The 20,376-nt window shown below is 36.0% G+C and overlaps 1 protein-coding gene across 1 annotated transcript in view; it reads right to left on the bottom strand.

The window, feature by feature from the left end:
* Positions 1 to 217: 217 nt before the first annotated feature.
* The window catches only part of TRPM2_3 (Transient receptor putative cation channel sub M member 2), a gene marked incomplete at both ends in the record, with an annotated part of 120,225 nt that continues 100,066 nt past the window's right edge, over positions 218 to 20,376 (bottom strand). Inside the window, 11 exons of the mRNA XM_051218923.1 lie at positions 218 to 343; positions 2,264 to 2,383; positions 5,224 to 5,373; positions 6,528 to 6,864; positions 10,966 to 11,048; positions 12,693 to 12,933; positions 13,746 to 13,972; positions 15,435 to 15,584; positions 16,502 to 16,713; positions 17,473 to 17,672; positions 19,755 to 19,878. Of these exons, the coding sequence (XP_051068658.1) occupies positions 218 to 343; positions 2,264 to 2,383; positions 5,224 to 5,373; positions 6,528 to 6,864; positions 10,966 to 11,048; positions 12,693 to 12,933; positions 13,746 to 13,972; positions 15,435 to 15,584; positions 16,502 to 16,713; positions 17,473 to 17,672; positions 19,755 to 19,878 (1,970 nt within the window). The remainder of the gene's footprint in view (positions 344 to 2,263; positions 2,384 to 5,223; positions 5,374 to 6,527; positions 6,865 to 10,965; positions 11,049 to 12,692; positions 12,934 to 13,745; positions 13,973 to 15,434; positions 15,585 to 16,501; positions 16,714 to 17,472; positions 17,673 to 19,754; positions 19,879 to 20,376) is intronic.

Below are 20,376 nucleotides of genomic sequence, written 5' to 3'. Positions count from 1 at the left end.
TGATTAGATCATGGAAATTCCAGGAAAAACAAACAAACAAACAAATGGAGACCATCTTTTTGTACTTTTTTTAAAAAGCCCATAAAGTTGACTGAGTTATTCATTAAATGAATTGAATACTGTTTGTAAATTTTGAGAATGTAGTCAACATTTTCATTCGTGTTTAATGTAATAAATAGGTAAGATGAATGAGTTCATTATCTTTGAAGTATTTTGATTAATAGAATGCTCTACGAAGTTCTGCAACATTCTTAAGTATATAATTATGACTTGTACGTAGATTACTACTATGTGATACTTCAACCCATTTACATTGTTCTTCTGTACCAGGTTCATTGAGTAACTATGGGAAAATAATAAAGAAAAAAAATTTTTTTTATTGAGATCATTAATCGATTGATGTTAGCCCCACAAATGCCCTGGTATGACCGAGAGTGGGGAGAGTCTGCTCTCCCTCTCAAAATGCTCTCACATGGCCACGTGTATATAGCCTCTGCCAGGGAATTCCTACTCATTACCTTCTCGTGGCGGGGGTGTTGTTTACGAAATTGATAAGAAGAAAAGTGAATGTCAGGCGCTTTAACCGGGCTGGTGGACATCGAGAGTCTACCTAGGGAGTTGGAAAACCCTGATTTCAAACCAATAGTGCATATCTGCTCCAGTATCTTGAAGGAACAAATTGTGTATGAAACAATCGTTGGTCACCGGCTACCATGGGACTGCATCTCTTTACGATGCTCCATTGCCTTGTGGATCAGACCTTCATGTCGAAGGCTCTGGGTGTGGCCTACTAAGAAAACCATCTGCTTCGACTTAGGCACTCGGGCAGTATCACAGCCCTCACACATACCAAATGAGATTTGTGTGGCACATGTCTATTTGGTGCCTCTTGTACCAATATCTATGCGTTAAAATAAAATAAAAAATAAATAAAGATCACCATTGAAAAACTTGGAAGAACTACATGGACGTTTTGTCCTATTATGGGACTCTTCGGCAGTGGGCATCCATGATCCCGTTCCGTGGGATTCCAACCCAGGACCGGTTGGTCTTGCACACGAACGCTTAACCTCTAGACCACTGAGCTGGCATCCAACGGTGTTAATGTCTAACCTCAACCAATCTACGAAATTGCGCGACCATCTTACATTTCACTGAGGTAGATACCTATCTCTATCTGACACGGATTGAAGATACAATTGATGCCTCATACACTGATATACCGCGAGATTTAAAGATCCTAGCTAAAAAAGCCTGTTGTCTTTTATGGTACAAGGTTCTGACATTAAAAGCATCAACATGTAGTTTAGAGTGTGGTTTCAGCGGACCAGGAATAATATTTCGTGAACTCAAATCATTAACATTGATGGTTCGTGATAATAAAGCTGTGAGAAGGTGTATGTATCGGGATACAGAAGATATTAAGAGATTAGAGAGGAATTTGATCGTGAACAAGACGATCTTGGATGTTGTTATAAGTATGGTGAAAGTTGTCTTTTTCCGGCTCCTCGCACAATGTTTTGTGACAACATATTACATTGATCTAATATACTTTATCATCTTATTGAATGGTCTAAACTTATAAAAGGGACAAATTATTTTGAATTTTTTTATTGAGATCATGAATCGATTGATTTTAGACCATCCTTAAAAAACCCAGAAGCATTGGACTGTCGTTTCGTCCTAGTATGGGACTCCTTAAGAGTACGCATTCACGATCCCGAGATTCAAATTCAGGACCCGTCGTTATTGCGTGCGAACTCGAAAATATTCAGTGATGAACAAATGTTAATGCAAAAGTAATTGAATTAATAAACTAGGAATAGAAATATCCAGGATGAGGAGAGTCCTTTATCTCTTTCCAAATGCTCTCACATGGTCACCTATGTACAGCTACTATCATTACCTTCGCACCAGGCGTGTTTTTACTAAATTGAGAAGACGAAAAGAGAATGTCCGGTGCTTTAACCGCGTTGGTGGATATGGAGGATCCACCATCTGAAGGGAGTTTAGAAACCCTGATTTAAAACCAATGGTGTACATGACCTCCGCGATCCTGAGGGAACAATTGGTTCATAAACCAATTGTTGGCTACCGGCTATCATGAGATTATAGCTTTTAACGTTACTCCATTGCTTTATGGATTAGACCTGTAGGCCAAAGGTTCGATAAATGATCCTTCCCCCCCCTTAAGTATGTTGTTTTTATGTTGAATAGATTTTTTTTTGTTTCAAAAGAGAAATCCAATTATAATATAACTTACCTTTAATATGTCATCTGGTAGTTGAGCTCCTTTACTCTCAGATTCATGTAAATTAATCACAACAGTTTCCATCCATGCACTATCAGCATTTAACTGATCATCTAAGTAACCTTTAAAAATCTAAAAAAAGTTACATAAAAGAGAAATATTTTGAATTTAATTGAACACTTAATAGAAATATAAGAGACTGTTTAGATTGTATTTCCAATATAGTTCATTGGGAAAGGATGGCTTAGCATGATAAGATGTAATCAAGGGGGGATCATAGAAACAGAAATAAACCAGTTGGGGGGTAGAATGTTTAAGGAGAAGATGAAAGGGGAAGCAGATGGCTCTAAAGGAAGAAGAGTATGAAGAAAAAAGAGAAAAAAATTATAACATATTAAGACCATGGTAGAAGAAGAGGTTGCACCAATCTCTCCCAGATATATGACTATTGCTTTGATAAAGCTAACAAGATGCAGTAGAATTGCCTTTGGAAGACTGCTACTTACCTTGTAGATGACATTGAACACAGAGTTTGTCTTGATTGAATGACCTGTGTATCTGACGTAGACAATTATTTATAAATACTTGTACATTTTGTAGTAGTTCTCCATGTTTCAGTTCCGTACAATAGAATTAACTGTCTTGACATTTGTATTGAAGATTATGACTTTGGTTTTGGTCGACAGCTGTTTTGAGTTTCATATATTCTCCACTCGAGGCCCATACTTTGCCAACCCTCGCCTTTGCGCCTGAATCAGGTCCTGTTTGTTCACCAATAGTGCTTCCTAGATTCGTGAAACTCTTCACTTCTTCCAGAGCTTTTTTATCAAGTGTGATTGAGTTGGTGTTCTCCGTGTTGTATTGGAGGACCTTACTTTTTCGTTTGTGTGTGTTGAGGCTTACTGCTGTAGACAGAAACTGCTTTGAAACCGGATGTCTCTACCTGGATTTGTTTGTGTATATGTAATAAAACAGCTTGGTCATCTATGAAGTCCAAGTCTTCTAATCGATTATGATTTGTCTATTGTATTCTGTGCTTGTCCCCAAATATCAAGGTCATCATAATCCAATCAACAACTAGAAGAAAGAGAAAGGGGGAGCGTAAGCAGTCTTGATCGAATCTGGTCCTCACTTGGAATGTGTCTGTCAGTTTTCCGCCAAGCATGAATTTACAGTGTAGTCCATCGTATGAATTCCAGATGATATTGACGATCTTCTCAGGTAAACCATAATGTGAAATGTAATGGTCGATTGACAATATCTTAATCAGTTGAATTTGAACATATACAAACAGTTTCATGTATATTTTGAATGATCAAATTTCAGATTTGATGTGAAGATAGTAACTTCTATTACGATCCCATTCTTATTCTAATCACCACATATAGTGTTTGTTAATCATCAGAATTGGATAATACTATAATTCAATTTAATTCATCTTCACATACGTGCCGACCTGAGCGTGTTTGATTGCCAGGCTGACTGATTAAGATTGTAGAATCTTTGTAGTTGAAATCATGGACTAATCTTAGCTAAACCCCCATGTCTAAGGTGAGACAGTTATGCCGAGTAAACAATCGATGGCAATCATACAATATTGCGAATTTGTAGTGGCATTTGCCATGTTAAGCTCATATAACTTATTCTATCTTCTGAATAGGTCCACTTATCTATTCTTCTTGAGTTACGTTTTGACCTTGTTAACTATTCACTTATCAACATTGACTGTTTTATATGAGCGTATGTGTATGTACACTTCTTATCTTATTCATCATATGTCTGTAACTTATTTTCGTCTGATGCACGCTTGATTAAACTGAGTTGGCTTACGCGCATTCCCCACTGCGCGTTATTTCGTTTCGCTTCGCTCTCATTTCTTCGCTTCCTTCGCTATGTCTCTCTGACAGTCTGTTCCTATCAACGAGTGTACAAAATATACGCATTTAAAAATCCATTCTCGTATTTGGCTTATTTTAATTCCGTTATTCATTAACACCAGTTAAGTCGATGATTACATACGAGGATTACTTACTTACTTACTTACGCCTGTTACTCCTAATGGAGCATAGGCCACCGACCAGCATTCTCCAACCAACTCTGTCCTAGGCCTTCTTTTCTAATTCTATCCAATTCTTGTTCATTTTTCTCATGTCTATCTCCATTTCCCGGCGTAATGTGTTCTACTTTGATCTTCCTCTTTTCCTTTGACCTTAAGGATTCCATGTGAGGGCTTGTCTTGTGACACAGTTGGGTGCTTTCCTCAATTTGTGTCCTATCCGCCTGGAGTCCCTCCGGGGGCTACTGCCGGTCGCAAGCCCGGATAAAGGAGGAGGGTTGGGCATGGGGTTAGCAACCCCATCCCGTAGAAACTAACTCGCTAAAAAAACGCTCACCAGAAAAAATTATTCAAACCTTTTAAACTATGCCCTGAGAGTCAGGAGGTCTTCATTTAGAAGAACTATGACGCCTCATGATGAAAGCCGAGTTCCTTCGGAAGTCATGAGGCCAATGCCTCTTCTGACAACCAGAGCAACCATTTATTTAGGTACATACGAGGATTGGCGATATATATATCTCAATAGCAATCAGAAACGATCCAACTGAAGTCAGATATAGGATCATTAAAAGTGGTGAGCTCTACTACGAATTCAACTCAGCAAATTAATGTTAGATAATAACAAGGTTGTGTTATGGCTTAGTGAACCGACAGTCCTATGCTTAATTCCTATGTGCGAGGTCATAGATGATCATTGTTGACTTGTCCTATATCAAGATGAGCATTCTATTCAGTACTTCTAGGTTTTCAATGATATTAAGGCTGAGATCATTACAATAAAACTAGCCCGACAATCATGAGGACTTCACAATCTAGGAGTGTTTGGTTAGTAAAATGCACGAAATACATTGTTTACATAAGTATTGTAGTTTATCAATACCATATGATAAAGAAAAGAAAACATTCTATTCATTACCTGTGTAACTTCAGCCTTTTCAATACGTTTCAATAATCTTTCAACTCTTTTCTCTGGAAGTATAGCACGTCCTCGACGGGTCACTAAACTGCTTATAATCTTTGGTACACATTCATCAAAATCACATTTGTTTGTATGATCTGTTAAATACTGAAATAATAATAAGAAAAGTAATGATCAACAATATACAATGATGATTAGTCATATTGTTATAACATCTCTCTGTATAATAATTGATACTAATGAAAATAGAACTATGTTTCCACCGTTGAAAACCTAGTGGTGATCTAACATCAATCGATTCATGATCTCAATCTAAAAACTTAATAATCTCCGCAATCCCATGCTGATATTTACCATGTACTCACCAGTGACTAGCTTTGTGAGGGAATTCTTAAAGTTCTAGTGAGAAGCCATGACCAATGGAGCTAATCCGTATCGGGTAGAGACAGGTATCTACCTCAATATAGTGGAAGATAGTCACGCGATTTCGTGGATTGGTTGAAGTTAGACATTAACACCGGTTGCATGCCGGCCGACTCAGTGGTTTAGAAGTTAAGCGTTCGCATGCGAGACTGAATACCCTGGGTTTTAATCCCGCATTGAAAGATTTGTTGTATTGGTGTTAATAATGAAAAATAATTGTGCGTTTAATCTCTGGTGTGTAAATCGCTGACAACTGTCTATTTTGAGATTGATATCAAGGTTAGTATATGACTTATATCTTCTGGAACATTCATACAATCTATAGTAGTTCCCTACATTCTAGTTAACGTTTCTTGAAACTTTGAAATAGACTCTTATCTCTATGATGTATGAATTTATTAAAAGTATTTAAATGGTATGTTCTAATAATTCTAGAATGAGATCACTTCTATTTAGGAGAGTTTATGATAATACTATTTATAAGTAAAGATGGATGGTAGCTAGCAGTGTAATCCAGGACACGCGTCACGTTGTCTTATTTGGGACTCGTAAGCTGATTGATCACTGGATGGTAATCAATGTCATGTATGTCATTGTTTTTCTTAGTGCAAATCGAATCCTGTAATGTAGCCATTAGTCTAGATGACTCGTCACTGCATAAGATGGTGGTTGAAGGTAGCCCACAGGAAACCCTAGACGTAGGTTTCATGCTACCTGTAATTTTGAGGGAATTGATGCTCCAGATTCGATCCCGTGTCACCCAGCTTCACAGTCAGAGACATTACTAACAAGCTTACAAACACTTCAGATACCCAAAAACTAAATCATTTTATCTGTATACCTTGAATAGTGATATTAAATTAATACATTTAACTTACCCATGGCATACATAATCTCTTATTACGTTCTAATGCCAAATATTGTAATACACCACGATTACTTCTTATTACTTGTACACCAGTACGTGTATCTCTTGTCCATCTTGTAATACATAATACAAATGAATGATTTGGACCCCAACGTGGTAATAATCCTTTACCTAATAAACCTGTTCTACCCATTGGATTTAATGGTGCACCTGTTGTTGAATCTAAACGATAACGACCAAGTAAACTTTGTCTACGTAATTTAGCTTTAGAATCATATTGATTAAAATTGATTGTACGTAGATTTTCACTATGTTGAAAAGTAAATACGATGTTTCCATGGGTAAAACTAATCATAATAATGTTATCATGAATTATAATGTATAACATTAATGATACATGTTTAAGTATAATGTATTCAAATCATTTCAAGAGTTCGATAAGGAATCCGTTGAAGAATTCATATGTGTTTTGACAAGATCATCGGTTTGATTGATGAAGAGAAGAAAAGTAATAAGTTGTCTTTAGACACAGATCTATCTGGGGGTTTTTTTAATAGAGGTGTTTAATCTTTAAGTACAGAGACGATTCATCATGCAGTTATAGGCAGTCATATATGACTAATTATACAAGACATAAAGCATAACAGTATACTCATATTATACTTGATGCGTTAGTAATACAATCATAATATGCAACTTCATGAATGATGATTGTGTTAGTCTATGAATGAATTGTATGTATATACAATGAATAATAGATATCATGCATTTAACAAAAGTCGTGAATGCGCACTGCTGAGGAGTCCCACAATAGGACGAAACGGCTGTTCAGTGCTTCCAGGTTTTCCGTGGTGGTCTAGCTTCAACTGACTCATGATCTTAACCATTGAAATTACTAATAATATCCACAAAACCCATCTGATATTAATCAACATATGCTCACTAGTGACCGGCTTCACGAGGTATATCCTGGAGTTCTAGTGAGAAGTAGTGACCAGTGGAGTTCAACCAGGTCTGTTGTGAGATAGTAACTCAATGAAGACAATTGTGGATATGTCGCTCAATTTCGTGGATTAGTTGAAGTTAGACATTAACGCCGTCGGATGCCGGCTCAGTGGCCTAGTGGTTAAGTGCTCGCGCGCGAAATCAGTAGGTCCTGGGTTCGGATCTCTCAGGGTGCGAGGTCGTGGGTGCGCACCGCTGAGGAGTTCCGCAATGGGACGAAACGGCTGTTCAGTGCTTCCATGTTTTCCGTGGTGGTCTAGCTTCAACTGACTCATGATCATGACCATTGAAAAGTAAACTTATTGACGTTGGATATCTCAAGGCTAATATTTTGCATGATCTAAGAATACTGATAGTATCCAATTAAACTCTTGGAATTATTCAAAATATAAAAGTAATAGAAGTTTTGATCATCTTGGTTTAAGTCTACTTATAATCTAAGACTGTAATGAATCAATTTTCAATACAAATTTCAAGACAGTTCTACTGTATGGAAGGCGGAAACTTGGAAAACTACAAAAGCCATTATACATGAGATACAAGTGTTTATTAACAGTTGTCTATGCAAAATACTTCGGATCCGTTGGTCAAACACTATCAGCAAAAAATCTACTGTGGAAGAGGACAAACCAGATCCCAGCAGAGGAAGAAATCAGGAAGAAGTGCTGGAAGTCGATAGAACACACATTGAGGCAAGCACCCAACTACATCACAAGGCAAGCTCACACTTGGAACCCTCAAAGCCAAAGGAGAAGAGGGAGAGCAAAGAACATATTACGCCGAGAAATGGAGACAGACCAGATAATAATGAACAACAATAAGATACAGCTATGAGGGAAGGCGCAGGACAGATTGGGTTAGAGTATGCTGACCGATGGCCTATTCTCCATTGGGAGTAACAGGCGTAATGAAGTAAAAGTAATCAATGTCTTCAAACTGACAATATAATCTAGGTACTGAATTGAAATTTGTTTTTTTTTACTATGTAAATTTGATAAACAGTATTACAGTGAACGAAGACTTAGGTGGGTGTTTCATTCATAATCATACAATAGTTTAGCAAAATGTGAATTCATACATCAAATACATCCTTTGCACATCTTGCAGTTGTCCTCTACATCCCTTATGATCCTTTCAATTCTGTTTTGATTCCAGTCCCTTTCTGTTCCCTTCAATTCCTTCATCTCAATATTCTTTTCATCAACATTCTACTTCTGATTGACATTACATATTACTTACATCTATCAATATAAGTAGCATATAGTACAGTATTACTTTTAATAAACAATATTGATGGATATTTATTTCATTTCTTACTTCCTTGATTCTATGAATCACATCATCTCAATAAAAGGAAGGTCAATATACTTTTAAATTCTGTGTAATGTAAGTCTTTGAACTGATACAAAAACGATACAAATGATACAAAGATCCATGTGAACTAATATGAATTCATTCTATTTTGTTTGATCTCCATCAGTTGCTTACAACCTATAATTGTGTAATAAAGTAACTGAAAACAGATTAATGATAATAAAGGAAGATGTGAGTTGAACTCTGGTTAGCGTCTGGTTAGTTGTCTTCTCAAGATACTCAATATCCGTTGGCCGGATACCATCAGCAACAATCTACTGTGGAAGAGAACAAACCAGCTTCTAGCTGAAGAAGAAATTAGGAAAAGATGATGGGAATGGATAGAACATACATTACGCAAATCATCAATCTGCATCACGAGGCAAGCCCTAATTTGGAATACTGAAGGGAAACGGAAAAGAGGAAGACCAAAGAATATAGTACATCGGGAAATAGAAGCAGATATGAAAAGGGTGAATAACAACTGGAAAGAGCTGGAAAGGATCGCTCAGGACAGAGTTGGATGAAGAGTGCTAGTGAGCGACCTATGCTCCTCCACAAGGAGTAACAGGCGTAAGTAAGTAAGTAAGTAAGTAAGTAAGTAAGTAAGTAAGAGTTCAACTTCATCAAACCGAACCATAATTATGAATTGAAGAAAAATGGCGGTGATGTAACCAAAACCTGAGGAAGATTTGAAACAATGAATGATGTACAAAAAGGGATGTAATGTTACCAGGGTAAAGAATGGCTTATTACTGCCTCTTTTTAGATACATAGATATGATTTTTGACGTTTGATCGCTATAGCCTTGAAGGATTTCAAAAGATTGGAATTTGATTGTTTATTCATTTTCTTGAAGGACTTCAATGTATTCATTTGATGTTCTGTATCAAGGAGATGTCTCAAAATGACAATGCTGATTGCTTTCAATCCAATTAAGCTTATGTTCTTTGAATCGAACGTAGGCACTTCTTTCAAATCTACTTATATAACTACTATGGCAGATATATGTGAATTTTTATACGTAGCTATAGCGATCAAAGGTCTAGAATTAGATCTATGTGTCCTAAAAGAACAAGTAATCTGTCTTTGTTTACTCTAGTAAGATTAAACCTACTTTTTACCTATTATATCATTCATTATTTCAAATCTTTCTCAAGTTTTGTTTACATCATTATCATTTCTCCTCAATTCATAATTTGGGTTCGCTTCGACTGATTTCAACCCACATCTTTCTTTATTACCGTTAAGCTATGTTTAGTTACTCCATTACAAAATCATCGAGTTGAACAACATGGTAGATAAGATGGATTCACCTAAGAGAAGTTAAGAAACTCTGATTCCAAGTGAATAGTGTACATGTTCTCCAAGATCTTGAGGGAACACATGTCTCATAAACCTATTGTTGGCTATCGGCTATCATGGGACTACAGCTCTCCACTGCCTTATGAATTAGACCTCTAGGTCAAAGGCTTAAGAAGTGGCCCCCTGAAAAAATCATATTCGGTTATTACATCCAGACTGTATTTTAGCTCTTAGACACAAATCGAATGACGAAGTGTATCACATATATATATTTGGTACCTTCTTGTACCACTATTTATGTGTTTAAATAAAGATTTGAGATTAAGAAGATTGAAATGAAAAGAATAAGGGGTTTTGTGGAGATTTTAGTAATTTCGATTGTTGAGACCATGAAATTAGATCATCATGGAAAACCTGGAAACACTAGATGGCAGTTTCATCCTAGTATGGGACTCCTCAGCAGTGCACATCCACGACCTACCCCCCTCCTCGCGAGATTCGAACCCAGGACCTAAAATATTAATTCATTCATGATCTCAATCAATAATATAATTCAGGTAAATACGATATAACGATGTTGCTATTATGATAGATAAGTAATGAAAGTATTACATGCTAAAAGAAAACACATCATCATGCTCCATGTATTGTAAAATTATAAAAAGAAAAACCCAGCAGGTTAGTAACTAATTATGCAATAGAAAATGCAATGGAATACAGTACACTTGGGGTAATCATTAAAACATGCAATGAATGAATGACAAAAAAAAACAACTTTAGCCTACTTAACACCATCATGTGATTCTTCTGATGGGAATAATAAAACTTCTTCACAAGCATCATATGCAAAGTAATCTGGATATTCCACCTATTTATTCAATGAAAGTATATGAATAGTATGTATAAATGTACAATTGAAACTATGATATAGAATAGTAATAATCAAGTCAATCATATAATTTTGATTAAGATCATGAACCGATTGATGTTCGACCACTGTTGAAAACCCGGGAGCACTGGACGGCCGTTTCGTCCCATTGTGGAACTCCTCAGCAGTGCGCATCCACGATCACGACCGCGGGATTCTAACCCAGGGCCTTCAGTCTCGCGTGTGAACGCCTAGCCTACTGGACCACTGAGCCGGCATCCAATGGTTTTAATGTCTAACCTCAACCAATTCACGAATCACGCGAACGTGACCGTGGATGCGCACTGCTGAGGGGTCCCACAAAAGGACGAAACGGCTGTCCAGTGCTTCCAGGTTTTCTATGGTGGTCTAGCTTCAACTGACTCATGATTTTAACTAGTGAAATTACTATAATGTTCACAAAACCGATCTGATGTTCATGGATTATGTCAAATCCAAAAAGAGACTTAATAGTCTGTCCTTTTAATTATAGTGAGTTTATTTACATGAATGATAACATAGAAGATCCAATAAATCTTACAGACCATACATTTTCAAAAGTATTCAAATCATTCGATTCTGAACCCTGCCTACCACCCAGTAGGGAGTCAAAGAAGGACTTTACATTGAAATTGGGTTTTAAATCGATAATTAGTTCAACTTTTATAACCACAATTAAGAAATAAATTTAAGCTTCACTGAGACTGAAATAGCATGAAACGGTTACATTTGTAAGTATGTTTGTACTTCACAGTAAGTAATCCTCATTCACAGTTAGTAGTGACAAATGGTCGTGAAAACAAATAAACACTTAGTATTGTTGGGGAGATACAGAAAAGTCCTCACACCTTTTCTCTTGTGTTCAGATTGTGGTTTAGATTAAGTCTGAAGGTTGCTAGAAGAGATTAGGGAACCAAATCTAACGTTCTGTTAAAAGATCTACCACTTATCCAGTTAATATACACGATGAGCATTCATTTATATCCCATAATAAACAAGGATCAAAAAAAATTTCCACAAAGTAACCAAAATATGACCATATAATAAGTGAATACAGTCATCATAATAAGTAAACTGTCATTCCATGGAAAATGTGAAATCTAATTCGAAAATCATTTGGTGTTGTTTTACTTGTATCTTCCCATTGTTATTTAGGACTGTAAATAATCAGTCTCTTATTGGCATATGTGCATACTGTAAGTATTGCCTCTATATTGCCTTAATTCACAAGCTTTATAGTGGTTAGCAGTGAAATCTAGTTTGAAGTGCGTCACTTCATCCTATTTGGAACTCGTCAGTTAGATGTACCTGCATCTCAGAGTTGATATCCACTCTGGGACTCGAACCCAGTACCGTTTGCTTCAAACACCATCTCGTTATCCACCCAGCTATTGGGTCTTGATAGCTACCTGCTTTTGCTAACGAGTCCCAAATAGGACGAAACGCGCGTCCTGGATTCCACTGATAGCCACTGTCCATGTTTGCTTATGATTCGAAACTTTTCAAAATACTTTTTGTCAAATGAAATGATTACGCTTAATAGTTAAACATCATGTGTTTAGTATAATCAAATGAAGGTAACTATTCATCTAGTGAAATACTTACAGTCCATGCCATTCGTTCCGGTGGTACATTCATTCTCATTCCAGGATATTTTTCAAAATTAAATGGAGCCATTCTCCATAATCGATGATCACCCAATGTTCTTTCTATAACTCTTCCAGTTTTAATATCTGGAACTTGAGGTACTATGACTGGATCAGCTGAAGGATCTCCACCTTCTTCTGAACCACTTGAATCATCTTCGGATCCAGGAACAACAGCAGCTAATAGAACAGGTGATTCCCTGAAGAAATTACAGAATATGTTAAATATTTAATACATGATATAAACTGAAATAAAAGTCAGCCTTGGTTGACTATGGTTAGCCTAAAAACTAATCTGTTTATTACCGTATTAATTGATCAGTATTTGGCTGGTTTTATGGACGATGAATGAGATATAGCTAGTCATATGATCACACCAGTTACTGGATTGCCCTAATTTGTGAATAAATTAATCCTTATGTACTCAAGATGCTCAACTTCAAGACCAACAAACTGGATTCCTTAAAGATCGATTGTGTACAGACCAAATCGCAACACTACAGATCATTGTGGAACAATCAATTAAATGGAATTCATCATTCTACATCGAATTCTTCGACTACGAGAAAGCATTTGATAGCGTGGACAGGGCAATATTATGGAGGCTTTTTGACACTACAGCGTGCCTGAGAAAAAAGTCAATATCATACGGAATTCCTATGATGAATTAAGCTGCAACATCGTGAATTGAGGACAGCTGACAGACCCGTTCGAAGTAAAGACCGGTGTCAGGCAAGTGTTCATTACAACAGATACAGTGATTTCAAGTGAGACTCCTCATGATTTTTGTTTGTTAGTCTTTAATAGGATGAATGAATTATCATCCACTATCAACTTGTTTAAGAATAAAGACACAAATAAGTGAAACTTATTAGCAAGACTATAATTTATTGACGAATCAATCAGATTGAGGACAATAGATCTTGGATTTTACCGCGAAATTCATTCCTACATTTGATTAAATAGTCTTTATTCAATATAGTCATATACATGTACATAAAAACACACTCACCTTGGGGGTGGAGGAGGTGGTGGCGGTGGTGGTGGTGGTGTTGGTGGTCGTAGTACATCTTTAGCTGCTTCTAATGCAGATTGAATAGCTACTTCTAGTTTTGTACGTTTTCTAGTTTCTGCTGTTCCTGAATCAGCTTGAGTTGTAGTGGATTTTTGTACAGGAACAACCTCATCAGTGAATTCATTACATTGACAAGTAGGAAGTTCATTTATTTGTCGAATAATCTAGAAAATGATACAGAACTCAGTTTGTTAAAATATCCATTAAGATAATAGTATTATTTCATTAAATACGTCTCAATCAGTTATCATCTCTGTGTAATAGTGATAAGCTGTCATCGAAACCATCGTTATCTACATGTGGGCTTGTAGTCCCAGTGACTGTTATGCTAGATTAACCACTCTCCAATAATGATTTCGTCTGATTCATATCGATTATTAGAATATATACATCTCACCCGCATATGCCATGGTACGGCCGAGGGTGGGAAGAGTTATCTCTCCCTCTCCAAATGCTCTCATATGGCCACACGCATACAGCCACTGTCAGAGAAGTCCTACACACTGACTTATTGCAGATAGGATATTGGTTACGAAAATGAGAGGACGAAAATCGAATGTTCGGAGCTTTAAACGGGTTGATGGATATGGAGGATCCACCTAGAAGAGTTGGGAAACTCTAATTCCAAACAAATGGTGCACATGAGATCCAGGATCCTGAGGAAACATATGGCGTATGAACCAATTATTGGTCACCGGCTACTATGGGACTGCATCTTCTGACGTTGCTCCACTGTCCTGTGGATTAGTCCTTTAGGTCGAAAGCTCCGAGTTTGACCCTCTAAGAAAACCACCTGCTTCGGTTTGGGCACCCGGGTGGTATCACACCTCACACACAAATCAAGTGACTTGAGTGGCGCAAATATATTAGGTGAAAATATACCATTCATTTTAACGGTTAATAAATGTTTGTATTTGCATGAAAATAAGTATCATCTCACTTTGTCTGTTGTTTTTATTTATTCTTCAACTTTATGTCTTTTGCTAGGTATTATTTACTGTGAATGACACTAGTTCAAAATACTTCACCACTACTACTGTGATATGTGCTATTGATGTCCACAGATATAAGTAGTATGTTTGACCAATCAAAAGTGAAATGCCTGGTGGCAGAAAGTTAAGAAGTTCAAAGAAATGAGTACGAGAGCAGTGAATGTTTGATGTAGAAACAAAGGAACAATCAAGTTTGAGACAACTAATTGAAGTATGATTATCAGATTCTACTAGGATATTCTGTAATGTTTTCTTAAAATACACTTGATTGTTCCCACTTGTGCTTTAACCATTTAAGTGGAGTTTTATTCACGGAGGTAGACACTTTGGTCCTGAAGTTTTGATTATTCTTCCTCTGAGTAACATCATCAGTACAATGTTGTTCAGAAGAATAATGAAAGCTAATGTTATATCCCGATAAGAATAATGGATGATTCATATCGCAGAGGCTGAGATTGGTGTTCTGGACTTAACCGGCTGTGCTAGACTAGGACTCTAGGCTGCTCGCACGTGTTTCATGAGTCACTGGTTCGATCGACAATTCGCTGCTCTCTGATTGGCGGTATCATTGCGTTATACAATAAACAGAACACACAGGTTCACAAGTTATAACAGCTAACTATTGTCAACTTACTCGTTGTTGTGTTTCAGTCACATTACTGATTACTTCAGATAAATTTGTTAATAATTGTGTTACATCATTCAAACGTGAATCAACATCATTAAAACGTTGAAATTGATTATCAATCTCTTTGAAACGTTTTTCTAACTCCATTCCAATACCCTGGGAGAAATAGAATAATACAAGGAAAAAAACAATGATAATGTTATTATTGGAAGAGAAGAACCCAATCAATTATAAAAGAGGCCAACTACCTCTCGCCTACCTTGGTAACAATGATGCCCTTACTAATCGCCAGTTTAAGATAGATTTCTCAAAGCCCTATTATGATACTATTCCTTATGTAATATAACTAACTGTATTAAGAATGAGCTATTTATTCACTAATGACATAGATTAGTTATGGTATTAGATCGTGAATTAGCAGAAGTTGAAAGTATAAATCATTGGATACTGCGTTAGTTGTTAACAAACATCTAATTAGTCATAATATCAATAAGTCTATAGTCCGATTTTGTGTGTCAGCATTGATGAGTAGTTTGCAATTATGAAAAACAAGAAGTATCCAATGTTCTATGCCTTTAAGTGTTATCTGAACTTACATTCAAAATAGAAAACTTGTACAAACACCATAATCATAATGATCAAAACTAGGGTTCAAGAAGAAGGTTCTGAGATTTCTGTCATTTCTGACAGAAAAGTAACGAAAGCTTTATAGTTAAATCATCTGTTTCAGACGAATCATCATTTACAGAAAGATAGCAGTTTAATAAAGATTACAAATAGATTGAATTACTTAACTCTATGTATCGCAAGTGAATACAAGTCACCATAGTACACAAATGTAATATGTAACAAAACTAGAGATTTAACTGGCTTTAAATTAATAAAATTGCTTGCTTTTATTAAATCCGCCAAAACGGAATAGCATATACTGGGACACTCTAGTTATATTGTCAAGCATACTGGTCATATGTTTAAAATATCCCTGATTTCATTTCAGCTAATCAAAATACGTTCACATTGTTCACTGATATTCTAAACAAATTTAGATTATCATTGAATAGCATCAATATTACCTCTGTAACACTGGACATTTCACTTTTTAAATCCATTACTGGTCCTTGACCAGGACCAACACCTCCACCACCACGAAATACCACAGCACGTGATTCAGCTACACCTCTTTTCCCAGTTGCTTTAGTTGATGGTTCTCTTAAATAATCCATAGCTTTCATATGCTCCCATTTGACCATTTCTCTTTCTTTTTTCACATCGGTAAATCGTACACCTTAATGAGTAAAACAAATGTGTACAGAATAGTCAAGTTATAAGTACCAATTCCCCGAAATGGGATGAAAGACAACAAACAAATAGAGAATGTGAAAAAGCTCAATAAAATAGTTTATTCATTCATAACCGTCCAAGGAAGGGACAGAACTTTCACGAATTTCTTCTGAATTCAAAAACTTAGGATTATAGGTTCAGAACCTCATCAATTCCGCTATATGTAGGAGATTGAAAATGACGAAGGTATATAATAAATCACTCGAAATGATCACAGACAATATCGCTAACCAAATACTCGTTGAATTATAGTTTTGAGAAATAGAACTTTGTTATTAGCGGTCAACATCTGAAACTTAGTTTTTTTCATGTTTACGTGTACTTTTTTTAAAAAACGTCTCAAGCAGTTCATCTCCATCAGTATGCTACTGATAAACTACTACTCATTTAAAGCATCCATTGAGCAGATTATTTTAGCTATACACATTAAACATGTGACCAGATTTCTTATGTAATGGGCGTGTATAAAATCATAAAATGGTGGGTGTGTGTCTACAAACCAACGATCTCGTTCTAAATAGGCTTCTACTTAGACGAGCTGTCATCTTATAACTGTTAAGAACCAGTTAAAATACATGCTGACTTAATGAATAAAGGGATCATATACATAGAATTCACATGACAATTCAAAGCTACACATAAATAAGTATCATAATTTACATTGATAACCAGTATTGTTAAAAAAATAAACAGATTGATTTACAAAATGGATTATATTTTGCTGTTTCAGCATTTCTTAAACTTGCGCATTGATTTCCAATAGCTTTATATGCTTCATAGAAATGCCAAACAATAATAATTGGTGGAGCAAGTGGTGATCTATGAACATAATCATTGATCATTTGATATCTTTGATAATTCCAATAGTATGTTGATGCACTCTCTATTTCTTCGTAGGTTTTACTGAAAAAATATCAATTAAAATTTAGGCTACTTATATTTAAAACAGTAGTTCATCTTATAAATTAAAAATAAAGGAAAACGGTGTCGTATTTTCCACATTGATTTACAATAAATTGAAATCAGTGATAATTTAATGAGAAAATCTTCAGGTTAACTCTATGAGATTCTTGGTATTAAAACTAAAGATCTTTTTACGATGGTATAGTTTTAATATCATATTCATACCCATATTAATAAACCTGAAGATGTCACAGGTATTTGGAGTTGGACAACACTTTAACCAGTAACACCTTCTACTATGCATCGTATCCACCAAGTGAAATCAAAAGACAGAAGCTAGGAAGTTCAAAGATATATTTGATAATCTACCAATATATCGTGGATCGACTGATCTAATCTGGCTACCGATTTCAGGGGATGTTGAGCACGGCGTTCCCACTCGTGATCTGGTGTGGATGCATAACTGAGCGCCTTCAACGTGGTGAGTCCATTCAAACTAATGTGGTCAGCATCTAATGTCGGACACTTACAGAGCTATTTATTTGTGAGATTTATTTACCGTTACAAACTTATTAAATCGACCTATCACTTTATGGTCACCAAATCAAAATGTCAAATTGAAATCTTATTAAAAGTGACTTCAGATAGCTGAATGTATTTTTCTGTATCAAACATCTTATAGTTTCGAATGAAAAATTCTCAACAACATTTCTATGAAACCAACAATAAAAGATTAAAAGGCGAGACTATAACTTATGGACAAACTAATCAAGTATAAGATTTTTGTGCAAAGTTAACTCATCTATTTGATTAAATAGAGTTTTGGCATTATAGCCAATGTTAGTTTATGATGAAAACCTTAAGTCTAATTTCTAACCCCTAACCATCAACTGTAAGTCATAATTTAAATCCCTCACACTGATTTATAACCCTTATTTGTTTCCGGTTATTAGGTGGACACTCTCAATGTCAAGGTGAGATGGTGGTTGGAGGTAGTCAACAGGAAACCCTGGACTCAGGTTTCGTACTACTTAGCACTCGTCAGGAAGGTGTACCTGTAATCTTGAGGGGACTGGTGCTCCCTAGCGGATTCGATCTCGCGTCGCCCAGCTTCACAGTCAGAGACGTTACCACTGAGCTATCCGAGCCGCGACCGACCTCTTGTAGGACTGAGATGTAATCACAATTGATTGATCACTGAATGGTGCTCAATGTCATGCTTGTCTGGTCCTTATTAGTGCAGATCGAATGCTATCGACATGCATGACATTGATCGCCACCCAGTGATCAATCAGTTGTAACTCTCAATGTCAGTTTAGCATCGTTCAAAGGTCGTCCATAAATGATAGTCTCATCGATTGAAACATTATTTCTTTTTTTAAATAGTTACAGAAACTATGACACAGATAGAATTTGTTCAGTTCAATGTGCAGACCAATGAATATATAACTCTTCCAGTACACGCAACTTATTAATTTCTTTGTCTAAACATATAAACATTGATACAAGGAGGTATCGAATACATAAATGCCACATTTCGTCATTCGATTTGTGTGAGAGCTGGAATACTGACTGGCCGCCTAAACTGAAGTAAGTTGTTATCCTAGCAGGCCACTCTCCGAGTCTTTGACATACAATTCTAATTTATAAGACAGTGGAGCAACGCAAATTGAAGGATGAAGACATGTACGTACAAATGAAACGACTGGAATTTTTAAAAATAGTATTTACTCATAATATCTGAATCTCAATCGTTATATAGCTCTTAATTAGTGGGGGTTAAACAAACTCTTGTAATATAGTAACCTGATAAAATTGTAATGGAACTCAAAACATCTGTCAGCCAACATCAAAGTTCGAATCTTTGATACGAACGTCAAGACAGTTCTACTATATGGAGCTGAAATTGAGGGCGGACATCAAAAGGATGAATAGTAATTGTAAACAACTGGAAAAAATTGTCCAGAACATAGTTTGATGGAGATTCCAGGTGGACAGCCTATGCTCTTTCACGAGGGGTAACAGATATAAGTCAGTAAGCAAGTAAGTAAACAAATAACAAGTTGTAATGATTACACTTACGAAAACATGGCAATAAGTAAGTTGAACATCAGTATATTAGTTAATAACACATAGAATCCAAGCATAATAGGTACAAGCCAACGTGATGTTTTCGTAGGGCACATATGATTCTGACATGTTCGATCTATTCAATGAATAAAAAAAGTAGAAATTATTCCACTGTATTGTTACTAGTACTAATCATAACAAAATAATGAGGAGGTTGGCTTGCAACTATTAATTATTACACTCATGGAATGTATATTGTTCTAGTTACTTTCCTAACAGATTAGATTATTACAGATTCTTTAGACTAAGAAGTCATAACTACACAGAAATGTACATTTATAGTTCAAGTGATATCTGGTAAGCTATTTAGGTTGATTACTGTAAAACATATGAAGAACTTCATTGCATATCAAGACTTATCTATCAGTTTTCCAATATGAATATACTAACCTGTATTTGGAGTAGTAGCCAATATAGTGGCGAAGATTTGTAGCTCAGGTGGGTGATTTTAATGGGGTTTTATTCTCTGAGCTGGATGGTTTGGTTGTGAAGCTTTCATCGTTCTTCTGAACGACACCATCAGAACTAACTTCAGGTAGGAGTCTATCTGATTCACCATTAAGAAGGTTAGATG

Source organism: Schistosoma haematobium, chromosome 3, assembly GCF_000699445.3.
Source record: "Schistosoma haematobium chromosome 3, whole genome shotgun sequence".
NCBI lineage: Eukaryota > Metazoa > Platyhelminthes > Trematoda > Strigeidida > Schistosomatidae > Schistosoma > Schistosoma haematobium.
Note: the sequence above shows the minus strand (reverse complement) of the source record. Positions and strands in the feature narration are given on the sequence as shown.